General features: G+C 37.8%; 1 protein-coding gene and 1 long non-coding RNA gene across 5 annotated transcripts; one reads left to right on the top strand and one right to left on the bottom strand.

Moving 5' to 3' along the window:
* Positions 1 to 17: 17 nt before the first annotated feature.
* Positions 18 to 24,907, bottom strand: Gs2 (glutamine synthetase 2). Of its 4 annotated transcripts, none has more exons than XM_070673278.1 (4): positions 24,590 to 24,907; positions 3,283 to 3,473; positions 2,705 to 3,153; positions 18 to 2,597 (listed from the first exon to the last, which is right to left on the bottom strand). In XM_070673278.1, exons 2-4 carry the CDS (start codon positions 3,464 to 3,466, stop codon positions 2,121 to 2,123), a joined length of 1,110 nt encoding a protein of 369 aa, XP_070529379.1. In that variant the 5' UTR covers positions 3,467 to 3,473; positions 24,590 to 24,907; the 3' UTR covers positions 18 to 2,120. The 4 variants fall into 4 exon arrangements, with proteins under 4 accessions (XP_070529379.1, XP_070529377.1, XP_070529378.1 ...); XM_070673276.1 differs by lacking the exon at positions 24,590 to 24,907 and adding an exon at positions 20,327 to 20,499; XM_070673277.1 differs by lacking the exon at positions 24,590 to 24,907 and adding an exon at positions 14,676 to 15,777.
* On the top strand, positions 15,771 to 17,080 carry LOC139112336 (uncharacterized). The gene is made up of 2 exons (XR_011547367.1): positions 15,771 to 15,870; positions 16,840 to 17,080. It is a non-coding gene; the product is annotated as an uncharacterized lncRNA (long non-coding RNA).
* Positions 24,908 to 25,012: the final 105 nt, after the last annotated feature.

Below are 25,012 nucleotides of genomic sequence, written 5' to 3'. Positions count from 1 at the left end.
TAATATAGATAAAAGAATTCCAGAAATTGATTTTTTTTATTATAATAAATAACACATACGCTTATAATTCTTTAAAATTTGAACTGTCGATATTAATCGCGCCTCCGGACTTCTCACTTTGGCAACGGTCGGCACCACCTTCCTTCGGAGACACCGCGTACATTTTTCCGACTCCTAGCGAACCACAGCTAGTAGTTGTAAACTTACAAAACAATAAACTCTCTTAAATATAATTAATTGCGCTAACTTCCTACATATTTGCTAGATTATACTGCACGTACGACGTCCTCGCAAGCACGCCGCCGAAGGCAGGCTGCGAATTGGTCGACACCTCCTTATTGATCCCTCGTATATCCTTAAGGATACGTTTAATTCTTATATGCTACTTCTCTTAAACTACATTTTATCAACAGTGGCTTCCCATTTGATATATGCTATCGCAAGAACCTCAACCGTTACTCTCAATTTTTTTTTTCTTTTTTTTTTCCCCATAAAGAAATATTCGAGAACGTTGTAGCGATTGCAACTTTCATCTAACTAGGTAGCGAGAAACATACGGTATTGTTCTTCGTTTAAAGGTATCGTTATTTTCGTCGAATTATATGGAACGTGCTGTACGCGATTAGTTAATTAGATCCGTAATGAAAATACATGAAAATACAGCGTTTCAGCAGGACGCTCGGTTTGATGGATGTGCTCACACGTGGACATCAATTATTTTTCACGCATTCCTTATCTATACTTTCCAATCTTGCTGCCGCGTACACGCATTCTTTGAAATTATATTTTTTCTCACGTAACATTGCTTTCAAATATAAAATAACAGAGACTTATAAAACGTTTTAAAATGTTTAAAACTTTTATCTGAAACTCTTACGACTCGCACAACAACTTAGCTTTTTTTTTCATTTTTTTTAAATATTTTTTATAACATTATTTATCAGGATTAATAGGCAAAGGCAGCTTACTTTTTATTATAATTTTTCTTTTTTCGTCTAAACATTATTTGATTAATGCACAGTAATTACAACGTACCTAGTTGCAATATATGCAAATATATACAAAAATATAATGCAAACACTTTGATTTATCCTGTTAATTCGATTTGTTTATTTGCACATATAGCATGTATAGTAAATGTAACTTTATGTACATTATATATATATATATATATATATATATATATATATATATATATATATATATTCATATTTTTTTTTTTTACGTATGTATGTATCAATTTTTTTAATACGATGCTTTTAGTAAAAATTAATTAAATTTCAAAATTAAAACTGTCGAGAACGATATCGATAACGCTAAATAGTAATTACAGTCAAATTAAAAAGTTTATAAAAAAGTTAAATATTACAAAATTCTCCTATTAAAAAAAAATTGGTGTTACGCGTGAATAACATAATAACTTTACATGCGCAAGTAAATTTAATTCACGTATGAAGATTAGTGTTCATACGTTATTTAATATATGTTATGAATATTTCTTTTTAATATTAATTTTAAACAAACGGATGGCTATGAACGTTCTTATTCTCCTTAATTATTTTTATGCCATTTTCTAAGACGATCTTATAAAATCTAAAAAGACGAGCTTGAGAAAGGAATTTAACGCGATTACTTAAACAATAACATATACCTCGCATTCATAATTACAAGCTCGTCTCAAGAATTGTCTAATATCTATATCTTGACTATGAATACGGCCGACAGTTGATTGCATAAAAAAAAAAAGAAAAAAAAAAATTTCAAACATAATTCTTCAAAGCATTATACTTAATATCGATAATGTGATCGTCAAAAGAGGACCGAACCAATTCTCGCGTCGCAATCGGATTAAGATTTTCAATTCTTTTTTTCCTTTTTTCTTCCTTTTGCTCTATATATTTTTATACGTGAAAGTTAAATATTTCCAATAACATTTAACGTAGAGCGCTTAAATTTCCGCGGCTATCTCCGGCAAATAAATTCAACGTTAATTACCGTTCGAAATAGGAAAACAGGATTCTAAGTTCTCCGGATAATTGTACGATCCAGGTGTATGCGGATGTGTGCGTGTCGGTCCAGCGTGTCTTCCACGCGTATCCTCGTCGTGTTCAGGGCTCCCATTACTCATTTAATATGCAGGTACGGATCAGAGCGTCGCAGACAGAATAAGGATCGCAGTTGCTGCTGGGCCTCCTGTCCTCCAGATATCCTTTCTTCTCCTCGGCGACGCCGCGAGGAATGCGAATGCTGACGTTACGATTGGCGACCCCGGCGCTGAAGTCATGGATGTTGCTCGTCTCGCACTTGCCAGTAAGCCTGCGCTCGTTGTCCTTTCCTCCCCGCGGATCGTACGCCTGGATGTGCCTCAGGTGCTGCTTGCTGAGCTTGTCGATCGCCTTCTCGATCTCGGCGATGCCGTTCTCGCCCCGCATCGACTTCGTCGAGAAATTGGTGTGTGCACCGGCGCCGTTCCACGTGCCGTCTACTGGTTTCGGGTCCAGAGTCACGATCACGCCGTATTCCTCAGCGATGTGGTGCAGAAGGAATCGAGCGATCCATAGATCGTCCCCGGCGTTGATGCCCGTGCACGGACCGACCTGGAAACGTAGCAAAAATATAAGAAACGATGTACGTATAAAGAGAGGGTACTTTGCAAGAGGATGCCGCTTCTTTTTCGCTTGCCGTCGGCTTCGGCTACGCTTACCTGGAATTCCCACTGCGACGGCATCACCTCGGCGTTCGTCCCGGCGATCTTTACACCGGCGTACAGGCAGGCTCTGTAATGAGCCTCGACGATCTCGCGGCCGATCACTTTGTCGGCTCCGACGCCGCAGTAATACGGACCCTGCGGCCCCGGGAAGCCGTTCTTAGGCCAACCGAGCGGCCTGCCGTCGAAGTCCAGCAGAGTGTACTCCTGCTCGATACCGAACCACGGGTCCTGGTCCTTGATTATCTCCATCGCTTGGTTCGCCCGGTACCGCTTGTTCGACTTCGTTGGGGTTTTGTCGCTGTTGTAGGTGTCACACAGCACGAGCTTGTTGTTGCCGCGGCGAAAGGGATCGTTGTAAATCGCGACCGGGTAGAGGAATATGTCGCTGTTGGCACCCTCGGCCTGGTACGTCGAGCTGCCGTCGTAAGTCCACGTCGGCAGTTCTGTAAAAGGTAGATAATTGGGTTTGATTGTTCCGCATAGAAATATAGCGACGTGTTATTAAGGTCACGTTCACCGAGGCACGTCTTCCTCGGGCAAAATTTCAAGAATATATCCATTAACGTGCTTACCGGATGGGTGTTTCGGCACGAAATCCAAAGTCCTAGTCTTGCAACGTAATCCCTCGCCAGTACCATCGATCCAGATGTACTTCGCTTGAATCGCATTGTCCGGCTGAGGCAGATTGAGGTACTTTTGTAACAGAGACTTGTCCAACGCCGCATTCGGCGAATCCTTTAATATACTCCTCGACATCGTGGTACTGCCAAAGAAAAAAAAAAATATCTCAGATAAATAAGCAGCGAAGAAGAAGAAAAAAAATTTAAAGAAATTATCTCAATCATTTCTTGTATAAAAAAAAAATTATATATATGAAAAATAAATATAAGAAATTGGGAGAGAAATAATCTTTCAGAAAAAAAGCTTGGTATTTATAATACACAAAGCAAACTTTTTCTAAAGTCCTAAAAGTATTTTTAGAACAGAAACGAAACAAAGAAGAAGTTTGATTCCTAAAAAAGAAAAAGAAATCACTTAATATTAAATATAAAAATAATATATAATGGAATAAAATACTATCTAAGCACATAATAGATAATAATAAAAAATTTGCGATACGTTTGTATCATTAGAATTCAAATTCCTTACGCTTCGAGGAAGCAAAGTATATCGGAGTAGGCTTTCAACGGCGCTTTGTATCAAAATCTCCATATATCGATTAGAAATAAAACTTTAAAGAAAGAGAGAGAGAGAGAGAGAGAAAGAGGGAGAACAAAAAAAAAAAAAAGAAAGAAAGAAAAAAAAACAGGTCTCATCAGGGTTATTTATACACGAGGCGCGTTCGAATTATTTATAATCTCCGTCTGATCACACTCATAACTTATCACGATACCGCGATAACGCGTGACTATTTTTGCGGGGCTTCACCAGCGGCTGAAACTAAGAGCTTTTGAGACTGCTCTGTTGTTTAAATTCATGTGTACTCGTTGATAGAAACGATCTCCCGAGCGACGATAATACTCGGAGTTATATGATCTCGACGAGTCTTTGATATTTTAATGTTACAATGTTACAATAAGTGGAATTAGGTTCTTTCGCCAGTAAACCAGCGGAACAAAAAGTTGAAATTAATCGCTTGCGCGTCCCCAGCGTAGGTATTTGTATCGCGTGTATTTGCGAGAGGCACTTTCGTCGAGAAACTTGTTTTTCTATTGCTCGAGCCACTTTTTGAGAGGAGAAGGACCTCGAATATGTCGTCATCTCTTTCGATAAAAATTAAATTGATAAACGTAACGTAATAAGTAGAAACAAACAACTTACGAAAGAATTAAGTCGTCAAGAGACGAACGTACGTAAATAGAATTACAAAAAAAGAAGAAAAAAAAAAAGAGTAATAATAAACCGATATCAGATGTTTATTATAATAATAGATATCGTTTATTACGACATTATAGTAATTTTATTAATTGAAAGCGGTACGATATTGATTATAAAATCGTAAAGAGGCAGGCGTATTTATCTTGCAATGCTAAATTGACAATTTTATTTTATTTTATTTTATTTTAATTTATTTTATTTTTTTTTTTCCTTTAATTTCACAAAAGCTGAGAAGGCAGAAACGCGAGGAGGAAATTATTACATATTTAAGTAATTCTTTTCAGAGTACATTCCGAAGAAGTTAACACGTGCCCGGTTTGTGTAACGTTTCAAAAACTGCTAAAGTTTAGAAAATACTGTGACGATAAACGGAATGTTTGATAAGTACATACGTCAGTTGGACTTTTATCACTATTTTCTACAGTTTCTTTGTTCACTTCGAGCGACGCTTTTCAACATTTCTCGCGTTAATTTAAAGAAGCGACGTAAGTCTTCGCCGGGAATTTTTAAGACGCGTTATATCGAAATGACAAGTACAATTTCGTACAAAGTAGACTTCCGTACTTTCCTTCACCTTCTTACGTGCGCAAGGCATGTGTTTAATTGCCTTTTTCTCCGTTTCATCTGCCCGCTCCAGATACTTTTTTACAATCGGCGATTAACCTGTCGAGGAAGTCAGCAAATTATACGTTTAATCCCGTAACTGACCTTGTTGCATATTAAATTTTTTATTTTCTCCAAGATCCGTCTTTTTTTTTTTTCCCCTCCCCCTTCTTTCAACGAGGTTTCGACAAGTTCCATTGTTAAAAATGAGAACGTAAGCGAACGTGAAAGGTCGCGTCCCGATTTTCGGCGTTAAATATTTTATAGAATTTTAAATCAACGTGCTGTCGCATAAGCGGCACGTTTCCAGCTACTGGCGGAGAATATCGGGACATGATAGCCGCGGTGTGTCATATTTTTCGTGACATCACTTTATGTCCACATGCCAGATACGCGGATGCACGACGCACGTGCGTACCATTGGCTACTTACGGCGGGAACGGCGTACTGGGAATCGAGCAAAGGTCGCCGATCAGTCACGAACACATTCAATCCCGCGTCCAACGCGAGTTCAGCAGGAAGTACATTAACCTCGGTACTTATTTTCATCTTTCTCCGAGCTACGTGGGATAACGAGTGGAAATGAAAAAGATTCAAAAACGAGCGGCGCGCAGAAGAGAAACCGCGGCGCGGGGATTCCCCGGCGCGAAGATCAATTAAGGAACGCAAATAAATTGTTAACGCGGAAAGGCGAGTGCAAGAAAAAGTGGAAATTAATAAAGATCACCTAGCGAAGCCGATACATCCGTATTTTACGTCGCAGCGTAATCGAACGCTTTGATAAAATTAATTTCGGCGCGTAAAAATTATTTGCGATTTAATAACGGCTCTTCAAAAAATAAAAAAAAAAATTAAAATTGCACTCGTCGAGGTCCGATTGCACTCTCGAGCTGTCGATTAATTTTGTTATCGTTCCGCAATTGCGGCAAAAGTAGGCCAACGCTGGGCAAGTCATCGATTGAATTATTAAGACAGTTAATATGTATATGCATTGCACAAAAGTGACTTCTCGATCACACACACGACCGAGGAGATAACCCTCCAATATACCGCTCAATTTCTCTTTTGTTTTACAGATCTACATAATACGTACAAGATAGTATAGCCGCGTAAATTTTAAAAAGAAAAAAACACACATGCGCGCGCGGTTTTTATACGCGTAATAAACATAACGAATATATCTCTGAATCTAATTAACACATAATGTTTTCAAGCCACGAGTAAGATTAGAAAATTGATATTAATTTAAAGAGACGATTTTACAAATAGAAATTTTTTATTTTAATGTAGAAAATGATTGACAGCCTTTAGAGTTCGAGGTGGCCGTTGATTAACGCGAGTTTTCGGGCGAAAGACACGCGGTGGTAATTATGTAATTTTGCAATCGCGCAACCAAGCGCCTTGCCTCGCGCAGTTTAAATTTTAATCTACATTTTTATTCTATAAAATAATATATATAAGTGAGGTGGAAAAAAAAAAGATTTTTCTTTTCTAATTAAATATTATTCTGCAAATTAATTTTTCAATTTACACCTGCGCATCTTGGAGTGTGTACCGCATTCTTGCACTCCTTGAGATAACAATATGAGAATAAACAGATAATGGTGACAAAAAAAAAAAAAAGAAAGAAAAACATAGGCACGGCAATTGATTAATCGCGACAATATCGCGTTATCTATCGAAAACAATTTTTATGGTCCCCGAGGCAAATTAAATAATCTTACGAATCAAAGATAACGAGGTGATTTCGTTCAACGTGAATTATGCAATCGTCGAGGAGAGATTAATTGCAGAAAGAGGCTTGCCCGGCGTCGAACGTGCGCGAAAGAAAAGTTGGAAGTCGGAAGGTTCTCCCGCTTGATTGAGTTCGTCCGAGGATCGTTTTGATTCGCTTCTCACTCCCGACGCGACTTTTATGGCATCGGGCCTTGATTACAACACGTATACGGCGTACTGCGCGAGTGTTAGAACTTTAACAGAGCGCCTTATAATCGCGCGGTCACGTTTTCGAGGACGTTTATAAAAGCAACGGCGCGAAGCCACTAATAATAAAAACTCAATCGTCTCAGCCTTTAAATAAGAGCTTGACGAGGAAGAAAAAAAAAAAGGAGCTCCAACGGCGCCGGCCTCGCCACCGGGGAGAGAAAATATTTCGCTAATTTTTCCGCGCAGCGCGTTTACGCTAATAAAATAGAAAGCGGAATGATTCGCGTACGGGGAAAGTTAAATGTACTTCTAAATAATTCTCACCGCGATCGATACATCGGCTTGACATTGAAAACCTCAAAACACAGTTCGAAGTTCCACGAAAGCAGAAAACGTACGCGATTGAAACCGAGGGGGAAGAAAAGTTCGTGATCTTAGGGCTTTTTCTTTTTTTTTTTTATTTTTTCTTTTTTTTTTCCGGGACCGGTGTCCGAGTGTTTCTCGGACCTGTCGCCGCGCGTAGCCAAGAGAATCTTCGTGAAGGTTTTTCGGTGAAGGACCAGAGGAAAAATCCCGTTGCGCGCCCGAGCTCCGAGCGTAGCATCGCGCACGCATGCCTCGCGTGCCTCGCGCGTGAAGTCCCCCCGTACGTGGTGGGCACCACACCTATCTTTTCACTGCACCACCACGATTAAAGCCTACTCATCCACGCCGCTTGCACGTTGCATCGGCCGCGGAGATGCGGCACACGCGTCATGCCGCACGCCTGCCGACGACCGAGGACGGACAACGCCGCGATACCACGTGGCGGCCTGTCGTTTTTAATAAGGAGAAAGCCACGACGGCTTTAATTTGCCATTTGTTTTATGGCCCAATCAGTTTCAACGGTTACAGCGGTCTCGCGCGTGTCCGAAGAACGATAAATATAGAAAAATGACTTAAATATCGAATAAAGCATGACGAACGTCAGTCAAAGTGCTCGTTCGTTAGCTTTTTTTTATTTTTCCTTTATTTTTTTTTTTTCTTTTTTTATTTTATTAATTTAATTAATTTCGATTTATCGATATACTGAGGAAAAAAAAAGAAATTGTTAAACAGACTAAATCTTTCATTATTATTCAATCGAAGTATTGAATTGCTGTCTATTCAGACCACAATTTTCTTCAGTTTATTAAAAGTCTTCTCGTATTAATTAAATCCTGATCAATCGAAAGGTTTAGTTTTGTTTAATAAAAATTTCTCCAGCGTGTAAACCTCGAGATGACAGAAAAAAAAAGGAAAAAAAAAAAAAATTCTAAGATATGACATTGCATAAAATAATAATTTCCAAATGTAACCTATTGGAAGATCGATGCCAATTTTCGACAGCGCTTGATAAATTTAATCTTTCGAACTACGCATTTTTTTACCTAACAAAATTTTCTCTTTTTCTTTCCCAAAATCTATCCTGTATATTTTAACGACGTATGGCTACAAAGGACGCTGCTAACGAATCCAACGCGCACATACACCGAAGTAAATTCTACGTTCTCACGATCGATCGATTGAAAAATCAGAAACCGATCGTTCCTAAAAAGAATCTTAATTTCTACGAACCTGAAACACCTGCTGACGGTGATCCATGATTTCTGCTCAGTCATTGCGACACGCAGAAGCCTCGGCCCGCAAATTCTAACGAGAACGTTGGTGCTCATCGTTGTGGAATTTTGTTCCGCACGGGGTTCCGCGGAGGGAAGGAAAGGGAGGTGAGAGGAGAGAGAAAAAAAAAATATAGAAAGAAAGAAAGAAGGAAATCTGGATCTTTGGCCTTTTGCGCGGTCTTCGAGAGGAGGAAAGGAGAGAAAAAGTAAATGCGAACGAAAATAGAGGAGCACCGAGTAGAAAGCACGTGGGAGCAACGCACCCTGCGAACTGGTCGACGAGGAATGAGAGTGGAAGCATTTATATGAACGCTCTCCCTCCTCGACCGACGTCTGAGGAGGTCCGAGACACCGAGCACGACTTTTCGAAAGCCTCTTCGCGACGACGCGCGGAAGATCCGATGATAAAACGGGCCACTCGACCTCACCTGTTATCACCCACCTGATCGAACGAGCCCGCTTTACGCCGCGTGTAAATAACCCAGCTCTCGGCCGGAGAACGCTCGGCAAATCGGTGCCTTTTTCTCATTATTTCATCCGCGACGCCAACGAAACGCGAGAAAAGCGCGTACGGAAAGTACGAATCTCGTAACTCGATAGGCGGTTTATTAATCTCGAACAATTGTTTTTACTAGCTGTCATCGTCGAGGGAGCGATACGGATATAATTGATTCGCATCCTTTATCGGCAGTTAGCGGGTAAACTGGCGCGAATAGTTTTGCAATTAGCGCGTTAATTAATTTCACGACGCTGAAACGGGAGGATGAGGACTCCGTCCACGGTTGGTTTGATCTTTCTCGTTTCCGAGGGCAGACAGTAAATTATCGAGCGGACACTGTGGATCCATGTAGTTAACAGTCATGACTATATATCGACGTTCTAAATCATCGCATCGTTAATATTTCACCGCCGTCAGCGTCATAATTATTAGTGATTGTAAGGTTTTTTCTTCTTTTTTTTTTTTTTTAATATTCTTTATACTCAACTAATTACTTACTTTTATGAATAAAACAAGAATTTAAAAAAAAAGAAATACAAAATTTATACGACGGGCAAGAAAAAATTAATAGTCTCAATCTGCTTGGTTGTTCGCGATCGCAATTAAAATAAATAAATCGTAGCCAGACGGGCTGTCGAGATATTTTGTGGCTGAAACCAATTGGTCGAAACCACAATATGCAGGCGGAAATGACAGAGGAAAAATAAAACGTGTCGCGCGCCGCTTGAGATGTTTATTGAATAAAAAAATATTAATGTAGATAATGAAGCGTTCAAAGGAATATTTGTCCAAGTAGTTAATTGTCGTGAGAACTCTGTGCTAAAAGTGAAAACATGGTCATTGACTTCTGGAAGACTAACTGATGTCGTTTTTTTAACGTTCTCGTTGTGAGATTATATTAAAAAAAAAAAAAAAAAGAAGAAGAAAAAGCAACATTTGATAAATATAAAAAACAAATTATATTAAATTTAAGATGTAATTTTATTTCTTTTACCTATTTGTATTTTAATACTTATAATCTATAATCTTTCTTTAAAGTGTTTTCAAATTACACGATAAATGTGTACTTATTTTAACGAAAACACTTTTAATTTTATAACTTGTTCCACGCCAAAGAAGGCATTATCGCATTCCCTTTTTTTTTCTTTTTCCTATTTAAAGATTAAATTCACATCTCTTTTTTTTTCGTACATTGATAATTGTAAGATAAACCGAGTTATATCTTCCACACGTGACTAACGAACGTCATTGAACAGATTCGTTACCCCAATCAATAATTTGTTAAAAGCAGTTATTGCGTCAATGCGATTAATTAATCATTATGAATTTGTAGTTCGACTTTTCGTTTGTCATTTGAAATTAATTGCTTGTTTTTACGATTATGTTTCGATAAGCGTTATGTCAAATGCAAATGACTGCATTCCGGTGAAAGTTTTATTAAGCGATACCAATAAAATGGTATTAATTACAATAAATTAGTTACGTCTCGAACTTAAAGATTAATATCAATCGATCAAGAAAATAGAGTTTTTTTTTTTTTACTTTTTTTTCTTTTTAAAGAGAATGGCTGTACATTTCCATGAAATTTATCTCTTGGTCGATAAGATTACTTTACTCATCCGGTACTATAGTCACCGATGAACCTTCTTGTTCCATGCTTATACTGTGCTATTTGCTAACACATTGTCAATAAAATAGTAATCTACATATACATATAACAACTATAACTCCTTCAAAACGAGATTTAATTTTACTAAACTATAAATTATTTAATGCTAATCTAGCGAAGCTTTAAGAATTTTAAATTAAATAGATTAAAAGAAAAACTGTAATTTAGATAATATTTTTTAAAATAGCTTTTCGAATAAAAAAAATTAATTTCGTAATATTGTAGTATACCGGTGAAATTTTTTAAAGTGAAAAAAATAATTTCAAGTTCAAGAACTGTGCCTCGATATCGCTTAAATATCGCTTTATCGACAATCGTATTGATAAAGCACTGAACAAAGATTTACTTTCTTCTATGTATTACATAATTACGTATTAATTAGATAATAGATTCATTTCGAGTCACTGTCACGAGAGTTTAATAAGTCAAGGGCTCATAGTCGCGAATCCCTTTCGGAAAAATCGAATAATTCAGAGGTGACGCAACAAACCCTTGATGCGCAGGCAAATAAAAAATTTAAGACAAGTAAGAAAGTTCCATATCATTTCTAAAATTCTTAACCGTTAATGAGAGGAAAAAATAATTTTTACATCCAGCGTAAGAGCGATAAAAGAAGCTGCACCTATCGCGGGAATATTAACTTTTTTTTTCCTCGATAACAGTTGAGAATTTTACAAAATAATATGGGACTTATTCGTCTCAATAAAATCTATCCGCTTCTCCAGAAGTCCTTCGTAAAGTATGAAACACCGCATATAATATATTTATAATATTACTTCCAAAAAAAAAAAAAAGCTTACTATAATATTCCGCGCCTTTTCATTTTCGTCACGTTACATTGTAAATTTACGAGGTCGCACAAAATAAAAAGTATGGAAACAGGTAAAGCGTTCCACTGACCTACACTTGCCATCAGTCAATGGTCCTTATATACATCCTTCATTTAAGGAATTAACCCGATTCGAATATATCACTTCGCAAAAAAAAAAAAAAAAAAAAAATATATATATATATATGTATATATTACGGTCGAGCTGTGCTTTCGCGAAGTTAATACGCCGACAAGAGATCGATGTCTTATTTCGGGTCGCGGGATAAAATATCCCGTTAGAAAAATTTCGTTCACATCGATACACACTTAACGTCTTTATGCGTCGTATACGCGGATCTTATATCCGCTGCAAAAATAGCAGCCAACTGTAGATAGTCCGGTCGTAATCAATATTTCGATCGTTCGATGTAACATAATTATTAAAATATTGAAATATCGACATTTTGAAATATGTATTCAAAGAATTCGTTCACATATGTCTTAAATAATAATTATTTAAAATATGTAAAGTAATCGAATGACTTTTTGTGTCTCATTAAACGGTCGATTTTCAGGCGACTTAATTAATCAGCCTCGAATGCTTTTCATTTGAAAATTATAATTTCGACGCCTCGTCAGGACTGTTATTTTAAAACAATCTGAAAAAAAATTTATCAACAAATGACGCTCGAGATCTAATTGTAATAAAATGTTAATGTTTCTTTTGCAATTAAAAAGGAAAAAAAAAATTAATTTCGATAAAAAATGACGTAAGTCTCGAAATCGTTCTTGGATAAAGTTTTAATAGAATTTCTGAGAATTTCCGAATCTAATTGTGCGGGTGGGTTTCAGTTTGGGTCATGTTTTCAGATGAAAAGCCTCACGCTGAGAGTTACAGCCAGCGGGTGAAATTGAAAAGAAGCCATTGAAGTTAATCAAGAGCGTCAATTACGATTTGAATGGAAGACGCTCCCGTGCGTTTAAGGAATTTCAGATGCATACACTCCTTGTTCTTCAAGAATATTATACCGCGAAATAACGTGAAACGATCTATACTATTGCGATAATTTTCACGGTTTTTTTTTTCTTTTTTTACGCGTCTTATAAAGTGATCGAGTTTCAAGAACTTGTCTCGCGTCGTATGAGACAAAGATATCTCTTAGAAACGCTTGTAAAATTATATTTTATTAAAGTCTATATCGTTCGTTTTTTTATAAATAAAACATTAATGTGGGAGTAATGGTTCGTTACCGTGCCAAATATCCGGAGTGTACTATTTGTTGCTTCTCAGGGTCGAACGGACAATGACAATATCGTACTGACTATTCCCGGCACGTCGTCATCAAGGGCGTTACAAAGAAACCATTCCCTTTGTTATAATACTCTTCATCACTCCGATGAATTAATTTTAAATCATTAAATTATATAAAAAGCAAATTATTATTTGAAAAAAAGAAAAAAAAAAATAAAAAATAAATAAAATGCAGATTGAACGTCAAAGTTCATCGATCAATGAACGATGATTCGTTCAACACATCTCGTTACAAACGAGTCACTCGTATGCTAAATTAATTGACTTTACTTAAAAAAAAAAAAAAGAAAAAGAAAATTATCAAGTTAATTTTAAAAAATTCAAAATTAAAACGTCGAGTGCTTTGAAACTAACATTGTAAAAAAAATGTCTTTTAATGCGGAATTAATTGTATTCTGCAAATGGCTCAAGTGTACTATCAATTATTTATGAAAAGAAAACCTGTTATTTGCTGTACTGTAATCAAAACGCAATTTGCAGATCTTTGCCAAGTATAACAGTATACGTAATTTACGAGAATAGTATACTAATACATTTAAAAGCGCTTCTGTCACAAAGTGACAAATGCATTGCATAAATTCTTAATCAAACATATTTTTTTTTATTACTTTTATAAGCAGTTCGTTATTGTCATCGTCATCGATATATTTTATTCGTTGTATTCACACGAATAATTTTATTAAAATAATTTTATTAAAAAGAAATACTTGAGAACACGTCGATTAAAAATTTTACCGATCAGTGTTTCGAGTTTTGTACAGTCATAAATAAAATAGCGTGTCGTAATATCGAGTAAATAAATATATAAATTAATAAATTACGAAACGTCGCCTTTGATTATGAAACGTCTCTGTCACGTCTTGCGATAATTGCGAAATAATTGTAATAAAATACTAGCTATTGTTTTTTTTTTTTTTGCAAGTTTAATCGAATGCCAATAATAGAAGTCGAAACGTTTAGAGAATGCAATCATGTTGCCAAGCTGTGATTTTTATTGATAGACGTGCTCTTTTTAAAAGTCTATGTCTAATTGTGAGACACTTGCGTGTAAGTATGCACCAAGCCTGGCTTCCAAGAACTCTATGCGTTTATTTATTTTTAACATATGCAATTTATCTTCAGCGAATATCATATTCCCCCGTATGCAATGTCGCAAAATGTTGCGGGTTTATTTAAACTCATCGCCGCAAGAGCTAAGTCTGAATCGACATTGATAAAAAAGAAAAAAAAAACAAAAAAGAAAAAAAAATACAGATTTTCGTTATCAAATCGCTTTGCTCGTACTACTCGCCAGCCAGATTATAACATAAAAACTATTAAAAAGATTTTACCAAAGCAGCGAGCGATATCGATTACTTTTATTCCTCTTCGCAAACAAACGGGAAGTCAAACGATGCTTTAATACGATTCAATCTTTACAGAAACGTGTCGTTCATGCGTCGTGTGCCAGTTAACGATTAATTAACTATCACAGAATACGCGCGCAAGGATGACGTTGATCAAAAAGAAAAAAGAAACAAAATAAAACAGAATAAAAACCAAAAAAAAAAAACGCGAGCAGGATAAAGCAAGACAAAGTCGTCGCCTATGGTGCGCGAAAATTAGAATTGATATGGAAGGTAAATACCTCGCGGACTTTTCCTTTTCACTGCTGTCGAACGGGGTTCATCCGCGGGGGTGACACTTAGCACTGTGCAAGAGATACGGACGTACTGCCAGATGCAAGTTGGCACCGCGGGCCAACGCGTGTGCGGCCGTCAATGACGACGCATGTAGGTATACGTAGTCCACGAAAATAGTGTCGCGTACAAGCGAAAACTGCATCGAGCGCGCGGAACGTTACCGCGGGCACCGACGGCGTGCACGACGAAGAGGTGCGTCATCCACTGGGCGCAGGGGGGCAAGAACGCAGGCCTACCCTTCTTTATACACCCCCTACCTTTACGTTCGAGCGCACTTTCGCGGTATGCACCACGTAAGTGCATCGGATCGCGTTCTCTTATTAGATAAATTTTTTTTTCCTCATTCAATGCGCTTCGCGTTTGCCAAGAGGAAAAAGAAAAAGAAAAATTTCCTCCCGCGGCACCTTCCGAGTACTAGACTTGTAAATTTTTAAGATGGCACACCGCGAGATCTCGGTCTCATTTTCAGTGAACTTATGGCTGTTTTATAGATTCATAGAACCGCCGACGGTATAAGTTCGAATATTTCGAGTTCGTAATTAATATTTTCGAGCTTTCGCGAAGGTAAGCTTGAAGATAGAATTCCGCGAGTTCTCAGTACCCGCGGTATTCTATAAATCTTTCGATATTGCGAATCTGTCGCTTAATAAACCGTTTACGTGCCCGCAGGCTACTTTGGAGATTTACGAGCTACGATTTGTTCATCGGCTACGCGGGGGGTGGGCTGCGATCGCGCGGCGATCCTCGCGCGTGATCTCGCGTTAAAGAAATCTTTCGAGGGAGGTAAGGTCAGCGCGCTTAATCGCGGGGTCACGGCAGCTTCCCCGTTCATTCGCATTTCGGGGATGTGGCGCGCGTCAGCCGCTTATTAAGCGCGCACATACTCGGCAAAGCGACTTGCACCGCACGCAGTGACACATAATTTGAGTGGGAGTGACGACAATCGATTGTGCGATTGTGACGTTGACATCGCCATGGTGACACGCGAAAACAAATACGTATGATCGCATAGACACGCTGACCCACAGTAAGCCTCACGAGTTCAGTGTGTCACGTATGCGACAGAAAAGGACCGAGTTCTCCAACCCCCGATCTGCACGAAGAAAGTGACGAAAGCGCTCGGTAGCGACGAATTTGCAGGTATCGAAAGGAGGAAAAAAAAAAAAAAGAAATGGAAAAAAAAATTCGAGGCCGCTTGTTTCGCGGCAATTTGGCACGCGTCCAGATTAAATTAACCCTCTTCCTTCGGATATAACTTGGATTGAAATCCACGCTTGCCGACGAATATTTTACAAAATTAAAACACGATCGTTTATACCGCGACGAATTATATCATTATGACTTCTTTCTGTACTTTCGGAAAGCTTGAAGGAAATTAAAACAGTATTTTTTTTTTATCCGAAATTTAAATCCCTCGATCGCTGAACGCTGGAGATTTATGGAGAATTATCTTAGCCGTATTTCGACTTTCTTTCAGTTATTTTGCATACTTGACTGTCGTTCTTAAGCACGTAAGACGTGGGAGATGATTAAAATTCTCGAGCCTGTTCAGGTTTTCCTGCTCGATCGTTATCGCGTTCGTCAAGTTCATTCAATCTTGCACTTTCTTGGATTCGATCGTTTTTAGGAGTACGAACGGAAAACACGTGTTTCCTTCTTTTTTTTTGTACGTTATTAAAAAAAAAAATGGTGCAAAAAGTAGCTTACCTGGAAATAGCCCAGATAAGCTACTTTTATCGATAAATTTATGCCAATGTTTCGTGTAACGCCACTCTACTAGGACACAATTGCGCGACCCTCGTGTTACCTTGACCTAAACTCCACAGTTCAGTATGTCACGTGCGCGAAATGGATCGAAACCGAGTTCAGTATTCTCCTCTTTGGACGTGAGAATTTTCTTTAATCCTCCACCGAGCTTATATTTTTTTTAATCCTTCTCGTAAATCAAAATTCGTTTTTTTTCTACTCGAAATTTTTCTTTTTTTTTTTTCTTCTTTCACAATTTTTTTTTTATTGCAATTAATATATTTCAGTTATTCCTCGCAATTGATATCTTTCTTTTTTTAATTACTTTCTATTTTTTTAAATAATTCTACTTTATATTCACAGGAACAATAGTTCTGTACGTGCGAGTGCGGAACGAAAAATTACACGTGGAATCTGTTCTTCAGCTGGGTAAAATCACAAATCATGCGAGGCAAATTGTGATTTATTAATAAATATGTCATACATCGTGTTACGACGATGGGACAAATTTATCGATTTTACTCCGTAATTAAATCAAGTTGTCGCCTGTACATATGTTTCCGTTGTAATTCATTACCGAATTAATAAATATTCATTATTATTATCCTTCTCTATGCGTTATTTACGACTTTAATCATAATGATTCTAATATCAATTAATAATTAACACACGTACAACATAGTACAAAATAGACGCAGCAACAGTTTTCAGCATAGCGATACGTTTACGCACATACGAGACAAATACGCAATCAATCCTGCTTGTTTACCAAAGTAATAAAAGTTACAATTATTATCATAATTATTTTACACGACGGGAATAAATAAAAGAAAAAAAAAACAGAAAAAAAAAAAAAAAAAAAAGAAAAAAATTTTCCATCTCTCGATAATAAAAGAAAAACAAGAGCGCTGACGCTCGACAACATATTTTCCATTGGGGCCAGTTAAATCGAAATCAATCAATTAGAACGATATAACCACGATCGAGTCCATCTACGTGCGCAAGAAAACGGAGTAAACACATGTAAGTGCAAGTATACGCGGAAAAACGTACCGTTACGAATAATAAGCAGGTGAGGCGAGAGAAACCGATATCATTACGTGTTTACATTCATATGTTAATACGCGCTCCGTAACATCCTATGTGCAACAGTAATATTTTTTTTTTTATTTGTTTTTTACGACACCTTTAACTGAGAACCGCGGGACAATATAGCGCCCCGTTGTCGCTTACATATAATGGCGAGTCGAGAAATTAACAGACACCGGGAAAGGAAAAAAACGATCTACGCCAATTTTCCCAGCTCGTTACATCCGCGTTTGCGTCACGGCCGGCCTGCTGTCGCATGCGATCGTAAACGGTGACCGGTGCGCGGCAATTGTTTTTTTTTTTTTTTTTGTACGAATTAGCGGTTGATATAATGATAAATCATTCCAATTATTAACATATCTGGGCGCGGCGCGCGCGGATCTGCTCCGCGACGCTCTGTATCTGGCGCATAAAGCTTTCATAAGATTCGACATTTTTTTTTTTTCTATTCCCGCCAGCGATGTGGGTCAGTGTCGGCTGGCGCGGGTGGTTAGGTTCATTTACTTACGGCATGTTGCAAGAGATCGCCCTTGTATCGCGCACCGTGTGACGAAATAGCTTATCGAGAAAATTAGCATTTGTTAAATGTTTTTGTGGAAAAAGAAAAAAAAAAAAAAAGGGGAAAAAGAAAAAAAAACCGTATCGCAAACACGTTTGCCGATGTATAACGCATTCGTAAAATGTTTGTAATGTGCCGTATTGTTACGCTCGCGGAGAATGAGTCTTAATTGTGGAATGCAATACCCGCGAATTTCCTTTTTGACGAAAGGGACGTTTTTGACAAACTCTCGTTGTCAAGGAAGACTGCTGTCTTTAACAGTTAGAGCTTTAAAAAAATATAATATTATGTTTCTTTTCCTTTCTTTCTTTCTTTTTTTTTTTTTTTTAATATATTTGCGCTGTTTTGTGGATAATTAGGAAACGTAAAAATAACTCCTACATTTCATGTGGACGCAACGATTAGCGAATAATTAATTCATCAGCATATCCAATGCCTAACAAGGTAGCATACATGCCGACGCTTAATTGGCACGTGAAAAACGGAATAAATGGTAGCTGATGTAAAGAAGAGTCACACCAATTTACTATTATGAACAATACTGCATGACATAAGACCGCCGCACGTGCGAGTCTTGAAAAGATTCATAACGTAGTTGATACTTTGAAAATGATCTACTTCTAACCACTTTAGCTTCGTATTCTGGCATAATTAAACTTCACGGCAATTTTCCGGCCGAGTATATGAATTTTCAACTTCAACGGATATTGCAGAATAATTATTTAATTAAATAATCTACATCCAAACGCAAGTTTTCTTTTTAAATACTATAATAAAGCTTATAAATTTTAATTTACAATTTTGTGGTTTAATTTTAGAAGAGAAGTTTAATATTTTTTTTTTTTTTTTTTTTTTTGTAACTGGTCTATAATATTAAACATATTTGTGTTACATTAATCATAAATTCTAATAGTTTCGTATACATAGATAAATAATATAGATATAAAATATACGAACGCACAAAGCGTAACTAAATGCATGATTCATATCAACACCTTGACTTTGACCACGTGAATTGCGAGTGTTTTCTTTCATTAAAGAAACTACAAGCTTATCCGACAGCGAGAATAACGAGCGAGAAGTGTTTTTATAAATTACTCTTTTACCGATTAAATAATCATAATAAATTCACACTTGATCGTAACGCGGAAAGTTTGCGAAAAAGTAATAACGCTAAAAGAATTTAGAAAACATATTTCTCTTCTACGCTGCGTTGTGTATAAAAATTAAATGGAGTAATCCATCAACGCTTCAACTCATTTTTTATCAATGCGTATTGAGATAAGTCTAGACTTTAGTCTAAAGTAATAAGAAGAACACTTATAATTTACAACATAGAGTTACGAAAAACGACTTTAAAAATCTATTTAAATAAAAAAAGAAAAAGAATATTGCTACGTTTGAAATGCATTTCCGCAACAGTTTCATGAGAATTTGTATCGATTGTTCTAATTATGTTTTATTATTCTTTATCAATACTATGCTATTCAACAAATAGCACCATTTTTAGATGATTTAAAAGACTTTTATCATTGAGCAACATTTCAATGCCACGTTTTTTTTTTTTTTTTATCGACATAATTAAGCCTCCATTTATTTTACTTACAATATCATAAATATCTTGCATAATGTAGCGGTAGTAGATAGAAGTATGAATTAGAAAAATGTTAAGAAGAACACTTATACTTTAAATAATAAAAAATATATTATAAACATTTGACTTTCGCGGTTTTAAATTTGGAAACTTTAAAAATTCACTTTGTTCCCTCATTTTAATCATTAATGGACCATTACCAAATAATTTATTACATCTATAAAGACCCTTTTTTTTCTCTTCAAATTAAAAACAAGTTTTCTTTACTAATTCAATCTCCATAATATCTATACTGTTTTTAGACAGATCTCTAAACATGTCCCTTTCAACAGAAGTGCATTTCTCATTTAGCTCGACAAAATAATTACCTTCAAAGTAATTACCTTCGAAAGTCAGAATCTAAAGTCCACGCGATAAAAAAAAAAAAAAAAGAAAGAAAGAAAGAAAGAAAAAAATTCAATCCCTATCACACGGCATATTAATAACGTATCGTTTTGCAGTTCTAAGTTTACTGATAGATATTAAATGTGCTTTTAATTAATAAAGCTGTCAGATTATTTTCGTATCGCGGAAACCGGCCGCGAGAAGCATCCTCTCGAGGGACTCACCTTTGGTTGGTCCACAACTAGATGAGGGTTGCTTACGCGAACACTTTGCCGAGGTGTTCTAGGACGTTACTACCGCGATCTGCAATACTAGCTCGGTGGAGGCTAGCTCGCGATTTATGTAGGGAAGCTTTTCAGCGCAAGCGTCACCTCCCGCTGGCCGGTTTCCACCTCTTCGTGGATGGGCATGATTATCCCCCACGATCGCGCGTCCATCGTAAATCGTTATGTGTCGGAAATTCTTCTCGCGATTGCTCGGCGAATCACGCGGAAAACCGATGCGGGAGAAAAATCGAAAGGCTCAAGATCCTCGCAATTACCCATCGCGAAATGGAATATTCGCGTAATTAAAGGCAGATATATATCTATCTAGGTCAGAGTGTTTTTGTATTATTAAAGATCCTCGCTCTTTATGCGACAATGCATTTCTCGACGCATCGTCAAGGATCGATAAACATTTGTGATTTAAAAAAAAAAAAAAAAAAAAAGAAAAGAAAAATTTCTTTATTAATTTAAAGAATAAAAATACTCGGATTTGGATTTGGAAATTTAGATTTGAAAGATTCATAAATTTATGAATAATTATGTATAATATACATGTGACATAGAAATATCTGGCTACCGACTTTTATTCAACCCTTTTTTTTTAATTACCTTATTTAGGAAAAAAAAAATAAAATAAAATAAAATAAAATAAAAATTTACGTGCTTTCTGTTTCTCAACAATTTCCTATCAGCTTACGCCAAAGATGCGCATCGCGTTTGAATATAATTCTTACAAGATCGTCGATACATATCAAAAGCAAAAGCTCTCATAGGGAATACCAACGATCTATGTTCCAGATCCAGATAATACGTTTCACGAGGCCATTTAAGAAAACATCTCAACGCTTAATTGTCATTCAGAGTGCCTCTTCTGTTTCAGCAGCGAAGCATTTTCTTTAACTGCACTAATTGCAAGACTTAAAGGCCGTTGAAACGTGCAAGCGGAAGGTAAACGGCGAACCAAACTTTGCACGCGGCGACAGATCAAGTGGACGCGCTAAACATGAAGCTGCGTTAATAAATATTAGATAACGCGTGATTTCGATTGTGCACGTCGAATCTAACGTCGTTTATGCAAATTCGAAACGCTGCATTATGTTTCTTCCTGTTGCGTAACGTTCGTGCACGCCGTCGTGATTGATATCGTCAGCAACGTTGTTTTCAATGATTCGCGTGCATCCTACAAGTACGACTTCTCAGATGAATTCTTATCTTCCTTTTAGTTCACGACCATATACAGATATCTAGCGTAAAAAATCGACGCTACATGTGCGTTTGATCTCATATTTTGTTAGCTTAAAATGCTGCGCTTGCTAAAAATTCGAGATAAGACCTCCCATATCGCTCATAATGCAAGGAGATTACTTTCGCATCGCGCCCGAGTTCCTTTCGTTAAAAAATAAAAACATCTCAATTAGTATTATTCGGCAGAGTTTCGTTAGTTTCGTTATTTTATTTCGATTCGTCCGAGCGCTCGCTCGCGTCCTACAAACGTTTATTAATTATTGCGTACTGAAATTAACTTAAAGAAAAAGGTTAATTTAATTTAATTTAATTTAATTAAACGCGATATAGAAACTTTTCTATTGGGAGTAAATTATTTAAAGACGTAAATCTAACCGATTTGTGCACGAAAAGGGAAAAGTGGCTGCTTAGCTGAAAACTTCGTTGATGGTAATTCAGCGAGATTCAGAATTTTATTCTAAGCTGAAAAATTTATAATTTATACGGCAGTGGTTTATTTAAAAAATATTAAAAAATGCCCAGCTACCTACAAGAATTTCTTTTTTCTTCTTTTTCTACGTAATGCTATTCACACGAGATGTTAACGTAAATCAAACCGCAGCAACTCGGATCGTACCGCAAAATAATGTTCTTTATTCTTCAAGGAGAACCAGCCCATATCGACATTATATTATTTAACTCGCACAAGAAATAATCTGTCTGTTTTAGAAAGAAAAAAAAAAAAAAAGAAAAAAGCTACGTGTTTTAAGTGCACGAAAAAAAATTCTCACCCGAGGAGACTATCTCTGAAAAACGTTAGCACTGCATGAAAAAGAAATGTTTTCGGTTTATTAAAAATTTCCTCGCGCTAACTAAATCTAAGTTAGTTGAAAGGGTCAGTTTGTTTGGGGGGGAAAAAAAAAAAACAAAGAAAAATCTTCTTTCCTCAGCGCGCGGAAGTAATGCGTGTAAAATAAATTTCAGTGCCGCGGTATTACACACTTCTACGACGGCCGTGACTCATAAAAATGTGACAAACAGCCACAAAAGACAGAGTGGGAAAGAGCAATTAATTCGTTTCATTGGATCGGAATAATTAACTGAATCATTTTCGTCGTTGCGTGCAGCGGGTGTTTATCTACGTTTCGAATATCGTGACCAATTTACGGTAACCGACGGCGGATGCTCTGGCCGCGGGCAAAAAAATGAATTTCAAGTTTGCGCAACCACCGTTGATTGTTAATGATCTCGTCAGGGTCGCGCTCAGGCCATCCTAATGCGGACATGCATGCACGCAAATACACGAGCACCGTCGCGCTCCTTGTGCATCGGAAGCTAAATCGTGCGGCAAATTGCCGATCAAGCCGATTACCTAGCGGCCGCGCGCTCCTCTGTTGTTTCACCGATTTTCAGTGTAAGTTTTCAATAAAAGCCCTTAGCTACTCCGTAATATACGCGAATCAATCGTCCGCATTGAATTAAATCAAGTAGACAAATAAGACAATCGACATCGACGCGACGTCGAAATAAACTTCAGGGATACGTTCCGAAATTTCCTTCGCGAGGGAAAAATTTTTTACTCGACGCCCGCTCTGAGTCTACTTTTCGAAAGCGGGGAAAAAAAATATTTCCTCGCCGTTCCCGAAGCCGTGGCTTTAAAAATTGGCTTTGATAAGCTCGCGCCGCGTTGTGCTTTCGTTATCAATTGCACGCGAAGTCGGAGAATTCTCGCCGGCGCTGCGTATCCGCGCCGAAGATGGAAAGGAAGACGGATAGAGATAAGTATAACGAAACGCTTCCGTCGTCGACGTTATCACGGACTCTCGAGAGGGGGAGGGAGGGGAGGATAAAATCGAAATTGCACCGGCTTTTTGTAGGCCACCGGCGCCGAAAGAAAAATTGGGGGAAAGTACGCGGACTCACGAGGCACGGGACGTCGGTTATATATTTAGGGGGAGGTGGACCTTCAATTAGATGGCTCATTCCATCACGCGATATATCTACCTGTCTCCCCAATTTGATAAATGGATTTCTTTAAGGTCACACATATCGAATTAGCCGGTTAATGGGCGCGCTGTATTTGTCGCGCGTTAACCGCGTCGTCCTCAACGCGCGGAGGAAATCCGCCATTCAGAAGCCCCCTCAGCTGGGAACACCGCGCGAAATTCCCTCCAAATTATTATGTAATCGCGGCGCATCAACACACGCGGCTCGGCCGACCTGGGGACGCGATTGACGTGTAACGTCGTGCCACCGTGATAACGTTGTTCATTATCGTAGCTCGAGGCACCACTAATTCGGAAAAGCGTAACTTGGAAACGCGATGGTCTCCGCGTAACGAAAATCTCAAAGTAACATCGAGCGGATATTATTTGTAGAATATTTCGGACGCACGAATTGCGTCACTCGAAAGATTTTAATAATTAAAAAAAAAAAAAAAAATTGTAATTGTATATGTGACTGCGTTTTTAAACAACCTGGTAATTATAATTAGTGAAGTACATTCTTCAACATTTTCTTGAAGAAAAAAAAAGAGAAAAAACGTATCGAGACGGGGTTTCGCTGGCGCAAAATTGCGCCTTAATGCAACATTATATGCGTAGATATGCGTATACGCATTAGAGAATCACTCAAGTAATCAGGGTATCACGCATTACTGTCGATCGAGATAGCGTGGCCGCTTTAACCCTCTCGCGCTTAATGACGGTCATTTTATGAGCCGCAATCATTTTTATGAAAGATTTTAGGTCATAGAAAAAAAAAAAAAAAAAAAATAATTTAAAAAATAATAAAAAATTAAAATTAATTAAAACACAAAGCCGGAAGACTACTTTCTTCACGTATCCGTGTATTCGCGATATTTAGAAAATATTTCATCACAATAAAATTAATAAGGCGGTCCGATTCCGAGAGCGAAGACCGAGCCACGTTACCTCACGTAAATTAAGCTACCGCGCGATACAATAAAATTTACAGGATATCGGTTGTCGTACTCACCAAAGTAGCACGCCATCGCGCACGTTCCTCTCGATCCCATTACCGTCATTCTCATCTCGTTAACACCGCCAATTGATGCCGATTCTGATGCCGACAATGAGCCCCGTGCCTCGCGTAGATACCAATTTCGGGTGAGCACACGCGACGAACACGTCCACGTAACAATCCACGCGAGCATATTTTCCTCGGACCGTTTCGCGAAACCGTTAATTCCCTCGCAGGCGGAAAAACCGAGAAAAAGGCGTAAGCGAGAACGCGCACGGTTCGATGCTGTTCGATGCGACGTGAATTGGCGCGAGCAAACATGGCCGCCTTGGCGTCTGACCGGTTGCCCACATCGCACCGCTCACTGTCAGAAATGGCGTTCGTGGCGCTGCGACGGCGACTTGCGTACGTGATCGTGGCGTCGTGTGCGTCGGATCT

Source organism: Cardiocondyla obscurior, linkage group LG28 (assembly GCF_019399895.1).
Source record: "Cardiocondyla obscurior isolate alpha-2009 linkage group LG28, Cobs3.1, whole genome shotgun sequence".
Lineage (NCBI taxonomy): Eukaryota > Metazoa > Arthropoda > Insecta > Hymenoptera > Formicidae > Cardiocondyla > Cardiocondyla obscurior.
This window is presented reverse-complemented; position numbering and strand designations above follow the sequence as displayed.